The 8,602-nt window shown below is 47.1% G+C and overlaps 1 protein-coding gene across 1 annotated transcript; it reads left to right on the top strand.

Annotated features, from left to right (window-relative positions):
- The first annotated feature begins 2,384 nt into the window (after window positions 1-2,384).
- LOC108873264 (properdin) lies at window positions 2,385-8,296 on the top strand. Its single transcript, XM_018661440.2, has 11 exons — window positions 2,385-2,571; window positions 3,931-4,069; window positions 4,172-4,329; window positions 4,412-4,576; window positions 4,660-4,863; window positions 4,952-5,119; window positions 6,176-6,373; window positions 6,466-6,639; window positions 6,809-7,006; window positions 7,438-7,549; window positions 7,730-8,296. The coding sequence occupies exons 1-11, from the start codon at window positions 2,502-2,504 to the stop codon at window positions 7,863-7,865; spliced, it is 1,722 nt and encodes a 573-aa protein (XP_018516956.1). The 5' UTR covers window positions 2,385-2,501; the 3' UTR covers window positions 7,866-8,296.
- The last annotated feature ends 306 nt before the right edge of the window (window positions 8,297-8,602 follow it).

The following is an 8,602-nucleotide window of genomic DNA, read 5'->3' as shown; positions in this document are numbered from 1 at the left end:
GTGGTGGAGTTGGTTTATAGCCTAACATTAGCTTCTTACTTCAAACATCAGAACAGTGGTGTTCATCTGTGAAGATGATCTGATCAACTAAACCTGAAGGATCAGAAACTTTAGCTGCTCACAGTTGATTTTCTGTGGAGGAACCAGGCTGAAGCTAACTTCAGGGCTGGACTACAGAAACCCATCATCACTGCAGAGCTCTATTGACACTGTAGCCTGATGTTTACTTCTCTACAAGTCTTAACTACATCAGCTGTGACTGGACGGCTCCTATCTGTCTCTCTGTGGTCGTACGGCAGTGTCACAGAAACTCCACCACCACCTGGTGTTCAGGAGGTGTAACTGCACAGCTAGACGTATGAACCAGCCTTTGATCAGATGTTAATGACCTGGGAGACGAGTCAGTGATGACAATCTGTCAGAATCATTATTGTGAAGTTGGAATATCCAGTTTGTTTACATTTTATTGATGCACTTTCTCCAGGATCATGTTGCTGAACTGAGCGGTCAGAGGAACATTGACCTGTGTTTTTGTCTGGATTCAGAGAATCTGAACGTGAACACGAGCTGTACTTTTTAGGTGGAAACCTTTAGATCCAGTGATTCTAATGTGTTTTTATTTTCATTAGTTTATTCTGAGGAATCTTTCATCCTCAGATATCAGAGTTGGAGGAACTGAAATCCAGAGTCTCTGAGAACTCGTGAACTAGTTTGTTTGACCAGATCTGAAATCACCTAAAGCTGCAAACAGACTCAAAGACAAGGTGAAAGTCCTGAGAGAGCACACCTGACCAAGGTCGTCAGAAGTTTTTTAACGTGGTGATAAGAAACTAAAATATATCCTCAGGTCTGGTCTGATTCTTGAATCTAAAACAGCACAGACCTAAAGAAAAGCAGTTCATGTTCATGTGCATGATTGAGAATCAGATGAACCACAGGAGCAGCTTCAGTTAAACCAGAGTGAAGTTTGTGCAGCTGTAAAAACTGACGATGCCTCAGTCGTTGGTTTTAGTTTAGTTTCTGTTTTGTTGCCAAGGATTCGTCAGGTTGTTGTTCGGTGCACAGGAGGAAACACAGGATCCTGGAGGCGACCGGCGCTCCGACCGCTGTGGCAGTATTACCAAAAAATAACAGGAGGTGGAGGAGGTGGAGGTGGTGGAGGTGGTAGTTACCGTGACGACTACTGAATAACGTTACCTTGACGATGTTTCACTGGAAAGAGCCGGTGTTTTTGGAGTATTACTGGTTCGGACACTGGTTCTGTCCCAGCAGAGACTGGGAACACTGGAGACACTGGGACCTGAGCACCCGGGGGGGGGGGGGGGGGGGAGGACTTCCATGATGTCAAAACAAGTGAAGGGAGGGGTGAGGGGGGGGGCACAGATGAGTCTTATCACTGCACACTGAAGGACTGGAGAGCTGCTGACTGGAAGATGAGATGTTTTTTTTTTGGTGTGGACAAACTGTGAAGGAGTTAATGTGTCATCTCTGGTGCGAAGCAGCCATTTTGTGCAGTCACCTGTTAATAAAACAGTGTGGGCGGGGCTTACGTTGGTCTGCAGGTGCAGCTTCTTTCTGTCTCAACCTGAAATATCTCCAGTACAAAAACAAAACAATCTCTACAACACAAGCTGCTAAAAATGTAGATTTATATAAATTATTTGTGGAAATTTGGCAGGTTTATTGCACAAAGAACAAAAGAGTTTTTACTCTGAATCTTTAGTCTGAGGGAAGAGTTTGATCTGAGCTCGGTGGAGGAACCGCTGGTTAAAGATGGCCGACACCTGGACCCTCCTTCACAATACGACTCCAGTGACTTTTATCCTCGACTGAAAGATGTTGTCATTTTACTGTCGACATTAAAAACTGTAAAAATTAAGAACTGCCTTCAGACGGCTGCAGGTCCAGGATCAGCTTCATGTTAGTCGTCAGTCACCACAGAGAAACCAACAGCTTCAGTTTAACAACAGGCAGAGTTACAGTGTCAGAGAGTTGATGTTTAAATCTGTTGTCATATAAAACACATTCATGTTCTGACACAGGTTTAAGATTCAGATCCAAATCAAACTCAAAGTGAAATAAAGAAGGTGTGAATATTTGTACTGCAGTTTGAAGTGAGGAGTCGGAGCAAAGACTGCTGTGGTTTTATAAGCAGCTCTGCAGTCAGCCAGCAGGGGGCGACAGATGTTTGGGCTTCACTCGTCATATTGACAGCGAAACACAACAGGTGAGAGGTGCAGGGATGTGACCCTGTGTTTGTGTGTGTGTGTTTGTGTGTGTTTATCAGCCTGTTGCGTCATGTGAAGGTCGATGACCTTTACAGGAAGTCCTCAGTTTACTCACAAACTCAGCTCCTGCTAACACACACACACACACACACACACACACACACACACACACAGAGTCAGAGGGAGGATCTGAGCTGAACAGAAAGAAAAAGAAAGCGATTCAGTGTGAACATCAGTTTTCTGTCCTCAGGGCTCAGCAGCAGCAGGAGGAGGATGATGATGAGGGGGAGGATGGAGGTTCTTCAGGTTCTGGTTCTGCTGCTGGTCTCTCTGCAGGTCTCAGGTCAGTCCTGTGTTTGTTGATTTAGAGATGTTAACGTCTCTGTAACACTGTGTGACTCAGATCAAACCTGGTCCTGATCCTGGTCTAAACCCACGGAGGATCAGAGCTGACAGACAGCAGTCGCTGCTGTAACTGTGTTCACTGCTTGTTGTGATCAGTTATTAGAGAATGGATCTGATTTTAAACTGGACTGCAGGTGTTTATGAGTTCAGGTGTGCACCCACCCTCTGTCTGTTACTAAATAAAAATCTGATCGTGGCTCCACCTGTGCTCAGGTGTGTGTAACTTCACTGTCACATGATCTCACCTGGAGCCTCTGTCATCTGAGCACCTGTTGTTTTGGTGAGCAGGTACGACCTCCCTCTAACTGAGACATCATCAGCAGCTTAAAGGTGCTATATGTGAGTTTTTGCTATCGCTACATAGATAACGTTAGCATTAGCAGCTGTTCAAACTTCATTCCTCTACTCACCAGGAGCTGTTTTCAGCTGTGAAAAAACGTCAGTGTTTTGCTTCTGTTTCTGTCTCTTCTTTTCTCCTACTGAAGTTAGCATGCTAACCAGCTAGCCCCAGTCTGTCCTATCACCAGTCCACCTTTACAGCCTCGTTGTGTTTCTACTCACGCTCTTTCAAACTCTCACTAACTTTCTAAGAAGAAAGGCTTTTGTAGAAGAGCTCAGAGCTAAATGAAATGACCAGTTGGAAGCTTAGTGGTGGAGACGTTGACGTCATGTGACCGCTACACCACTTTATGATAGTGAGTCACTGACGATGAAGATGTAGCTCTGCTCAGAGGATGTAAACAAAAACACCAAAAACTCACACACAGCCCCTTTAAACTGCTGGAATCAGATCCAGAAAGTTCAGTTCAGTTAAAGACTCCTTCAGTCTTTAAAAACCAGCGATCATCTCTGATATCCAGCCAGGAAACTGACGGAAACATCAAGAATCAGAGTTTGTTTGTTTGTTACAGCCACAGAAGGCGGGGATCATGGGTCAGTCCACGTCAGGACACAGACTGATCAATCAGCCCTCGTCAATAGATTTTAATCAGAGTTAAACACTGAGGCAGGAGAAGCAGTGACACAGGAGTCAGTAACGTCAGAGCTCAGCAGATCTGCAGGAGAAGTAAAAGCAGCTGCAGCAACTGTTTTTAAATTTGTTTTTATTTTTGGAGATTCGCCTGAAAATTGTGTAACTGCTGATGGGAAACATGAACAAACTTTACTCTGTGTTGAAATCCTGGAAATCCTCCAGTGGAAGTGAAACAGCATGAATCATGTTGACAGAGTTTAACCTATAGCTGCAGCTACACAGAGGACACTCTAACTGTGTGTGTGTGTGTGTGCGCGTGTACAGAGTGTGTGCGGTGTTTTGCACGCTTCGACCTGACGTCCGGTCGCTGTGATGAAGAGCTCGGTGAGGTGGATGAAGACGACTGCTGTCAGAACCCTCAGTATGGTTACCAGGCAACAGGCGGAGTGTGTCAGTCTTGCGGGTCAGTGCCCACACACACACACACACACACACACACACACATACACACATACACACACTCCACTTTCTCAGACCTGGTTTACAGAAACGTGTGTGTGTTCAGTCCTCCGGTGTGGTCGTCCTGGTCGTCATGGTCACCGTGTAATGTCCTGTGTGGGGAGGGGGTGAGGCAGAGAAGTAGGAAGTGTTTCGGTATCGGCGAGTGCGCCAACGCTGAGGACGACCTGCAGGTGGAGCCGTGCAGCGGCACCTGCTGCGACGGTACGCACACACACAAACACACAGAAACACACACATTCAGATTCAACATCCATGTGATTTATATGTGTGTGTGTGTGTGCAGCGAAGGGGTGGGGCTTGTGGGGCACCTGGTCGCCCTGCTCGGTCACCTGTGGAGAGGGAGGAGTCAGGAAGAGGAAGAGAGTCTGTTCCAGTCCTCCTCAGTGTCACTCAGCCTGCAGCGGTCCTTCAGAGGAGACAGAGAGCTGTCCCACACTCACCTGTCCAGGTAACCTGTCTGTCTACCTGTCCAGGTAACCTGTCTGTCCACCTATCCAGGTAACTCTCTCTCTTCACCTGTCTGTCTCTCAGTCCACGGTGGTTGGTCCGGTTGGTCCGGTTGGTCTCAGTGTTCTGGTTCCTGTATCAATGAGCAGCGCAGTGACGTCCCGTCCAAGGTGCGGTATCGTTCCTGCTCTGACCCCGCCCCCTCCAATGACACTGTACCACCTGGTAATGGTTGCCTTGGCGACGGCTTCCAGGTGGAGGACTGCAGCGAACTCCCCAACTGTCCAGGTGAGAGGAGGACTGATCAGTGACGTCCTCAGGTGAACAGTTAAAGATAAGAAAACCTGACGTGCGCTCTGATTGGCTGTCTCTGCAGTGGACGGTGGCTGGGGGGCGTGGTCTGCACCCGGACCGTGCTCCGTCTCCTGTGGGGAGGGGCTTCAGCTGTCAATCAGAATCTGTAATCAACCCGCCCCTAAACATGGAGGTCGACCATGCGAAGGACCAAGCACTCGGAGCAGTGTCTGTAAGAGCACCTGTCCAGGTAACACACACACACACACACACACACACACCACACACACACACACACAGAACCTTGTCTTAAAGTAGCAGTGTGGAGGAATTTTTATGACACCTGTCCCCTGAACTCTCCATCTCTGAGCGTCAGAGAGTCTACGGTGGCCGTCAGGAGACAAAATGGAGTCGACTTCCATCGACTTCTCTGTGAGGAAAACTGAGGTTTTTATTTCTGTTGAGACTCGACGTTCAGCACAAGAAAATCTCCCACAGTTGTCATGAAGTGTCTTTAAAATCACAGATGAACAGACGTCGACTCCAAACGTCTGAAAGTCAGGACTAAATATCAGCACAGGACAAACCCCCCCACCACAAAACACCCTCCACCTGCTTTAGAGATGAAACGTTTTACTCTCTTATGACATCTCCTTGGCCATTTTCACAGGTTTAAAAATCTGTCGATGGTCCCTCCCCTGCTGCTGCGTAGCCAAGATGGCAGCGTCAAGGGTGAGAAGTGTCCATCCTGGTTCTTCACTGCATGTTTCCATCAGTGTGACCACACCGGTAAAAAACAGGAAGTGAGAGTTCATGTTTTAATCGTCCTCACTTCCTGTTTTTTATTCCAAATTGGCGAATGGAAACAGAAACACAGAAAATGAGCTGACGTTGGATAAAAAAACATAAATGATAAAGAATAAAAATATATTTGCTGTAAAGTTAAATTAGTCACTGCATGTTTTTACATTAGAGGGATGAAGGTTCAATCTTCCAGAGCAGCTGGTGTTCTTGGTTTACCCAGCATCCCCCTCTCAGGTAACTGACCTTCAGCACCTGACCTGCAGGGGGCAGTATCACAGAGTAAAGCTGATCACCACAACACCAGCAGAAGGTTTTAAAGACGAACCATCTTTGCTGCTGCTGTTGTTTCTGTTCATGTCATAGAGGAAAGATGTTCTGCCCCCTGGTGGACAGACGCACTTTTAATCCTCCAGATACACAACACGTCTGTGAACATGTCTAGACGCACACACGCTCTTAAAAACCAAGTCTGAGAGAGTTTCTGTCTCTGTGTCTCTGACAGTCGACGGGTTCTGGTCCGGTTGGTCCAGCTGGGGTGAGTGTTCTGCTTCCTGTATCCCTCAAGGCGGAGCTCCCACCAGGACTCGCCACCGCTCCTGTTCTAACCCTGCGCCCTCGTCCAACCCGCCCGGCAGAGGTTGCCAAGATGACAGCCGTCAGAAAGCTGTAGAGAACTGTAACCAGCTGCCTCACTGCCCAGGTACACCTGTCTCATAAGGACTCACCTTCAGGAGGCCGAGCAGCAGCTCAAAGTGACTCTCTCTCCTCCTCTGTTGTTTTTGTCTCTGCCAGTGGACGGAGGATGGGGGTCCTGGTCTCCCTTCACTTCCTGTCCTGTTACCTGTGGGGTGGGGCTTCAGGTGTCAGTCAGGAAATGTGACAGCCCTGCTCCTAAATATGGCGGCCGGCCGTGTCCCGGAGAAGGACGTCGAACCAGCATCTGTACAACCAACATCCACTGTCCAGGTACACCTGAGACCTCTGTCTTTTGTTGGTTTGGTTATAACGACTCCCAGGTGTTTTCGTAGACGATAAACACTTTCAGGTGTTACGTTTTCGTAGCTGATGTCAGCGACTGAATGACGTCCACATTCGTCCAGATGACCTCTGTCTCTCTGACTCTGTGTGTCCACAGTGGACGGGGTGTGGTCGGAGTGGTCGCCGTGGAACCAGTGTAAATTCCCATTTGGTGGGCGGGACATCCGCTGTAAGCAGCTGGGCGGCATCCAGACACGAGAGCGCGAGTGTCTCCATCGAGCTCATAACGGGTCCATCTGCAGCGGAGACGGCCTGACCGATCGTCGGGTCTGCTACGACGTCAGCAACTGTTACCGTGGGTGACACAAACACACACACGTCTGTCTGTCTGTACTCGTGGGGACCAACCCCAACCTTTCCTCTGACCCTTCATCGACCGCTGACCCTCAGCAGAGTAGACAAACTGAACAATAGCAATTTACTGCAAATGAACAAGGACATAAAGTAACAACAGAGGAAAACATGTAAAACTGATTAAAAATAATAGTTTAGTCAAGAGAAAAAGTAAATAAGAAATCTGTTGTAGTTTTTCCTCCTCAGGTGACAATAGAAACCTTCAATAGCTGCAGCTGACAAAGGTGCGCTTGTTTTCTACACCAGTGTACCTGCTGCTGCAGACCTGCGGAGTATTTACTGATCAGTGTTGACCTGCCACGCTCAGTTTGTCTTATTGATGTTTTTTATCAGCAGTCAAACGCTTTGAATCGTTGTGTGTTTGTGCTGTAGTGAAGGGCAGCTGGGAGGGCTGGGAGCCGTGGAGTTTGTGTCGTCCGACCTGTGGAGCGAACTCCAGACGCTTCAGGAGGAGATACTGTAAACCTGATTACAGCGACTACAGGTGAGTCTGTTTGTCAGCAGAGGAAATATTAGAGATGTTTGAGTTCATCACAACAGATCTGAGACACGACTCCACACAGAGACAACTCCAGTTATTACAGTGTTTGCTGCGTCAGCTCGTCTTTAATTCTGATGGTTCCCACCAACATGGGACTGATGCCTGGGGTGTTGTGTGTTGCAGACCCACCATCGGTCGTCTGAAGGAGATTGCCTCTTTCTATGGGACTCCACAGGCCGACTGTGGCCCGGCGCCTGATGGAGGGCCAAAGTATGAGACCCAGAACTGTGTCAACGTTCCCGCCTGCCCCGATCAATAACTGATCAATAATCAGTTTACAGCAGCATCACATTATAATCAGTCGTGTGTGAGAGCTGTGATGTGGAAGGAAGTGGGTGCAGCTTCAATAAAAGCATCAGTGTATTGATATAAAATCTAAAGAATCGTCAGCTTCATGTTGTTGAACCGTCTGCAGCTGCTGCTTTAAACTCCATCACATACAGTTACTTTAATCCAGTGGGTCCCAACCCATGGCTCAGGACCCTCTGAGGGGTCAACAGGTCAACCTCAGGGGTTGTCACATGATTCATCTCAGCTCTGATTCACTGATCTGGGTTCAGTTTCTGAACTTTTCTCTGATCTTTGATTTTTTTGTGAAATGTTGAAGTTTTATTTCTTTGGGTTTTCAACTTTTGTTTTTATTAAATATTAGTTACAGACTGATTTTATGTAATAAACCCTAAAACATAAGGTTGGAAATCACTGTTTAATAATGTGTTGGATTTTATCATCATGTGTTTTTATGTCACATCTTTATGTAAAAACATTTCTCTCTAAATTAAAGGAAGTAGGAAATGGAGGTACTCAGGTAAAGTAACTCTAAATTTATTTAATTACAGTTACTTACTTCATTACTCACTGCTGTAAACACTGATACACACCTGTGCTCAGGTGGTTGTTGCCTTGGAAACAGCAGCTTCTCTGTGACCGACCTGATTTAAACTGTGATCTGTTCACTTCAAAATAAAACCTTCCACAGGGCTTTTATTGTGAAGT

This window comes from Lates calcarifer, linkage group LG11, assembly GCF_001640805.2.
Source record: "Lates calcarifer isolate ASB-BC8 linkage group LG11, TLL_Latcal_v3, whole genome shotgun sequence".
Lineage (NCBI taxonomy): Eukaryota > Metazoa > Chordata > Actinopteri > Centropomidae > Lates > Lates calcarifer.
Note: the sequence above shows the minus strand (reverse complement) of the source record. Positions and strands in the feature narration are given on the sequence as shown.

Coding starts and splice junctions, on each gene's coding strand:
- LOC108873264 (XM_018661440.2), top strand. CDS start 2,502: ATGATGATGAGGGGGAGGATGGAGGTTCTTCAGGTTCTGGTTCTGCTG. Junction 4,070..4,171: donor GGAGTGTGTCAGTCTTGCGG/GTCAGTGCCCAC, acceptor GTGTGTGTTCAG/TCCTCCGGTGTGGTCGTCCT. Junction 6,374..6,465: donor CCAGCTGCCTCACTGCCCAG/GTACACCTGTCT, acceptor TGTCTCTGCCAG/TGGACGGAGGATGGGGGTCC.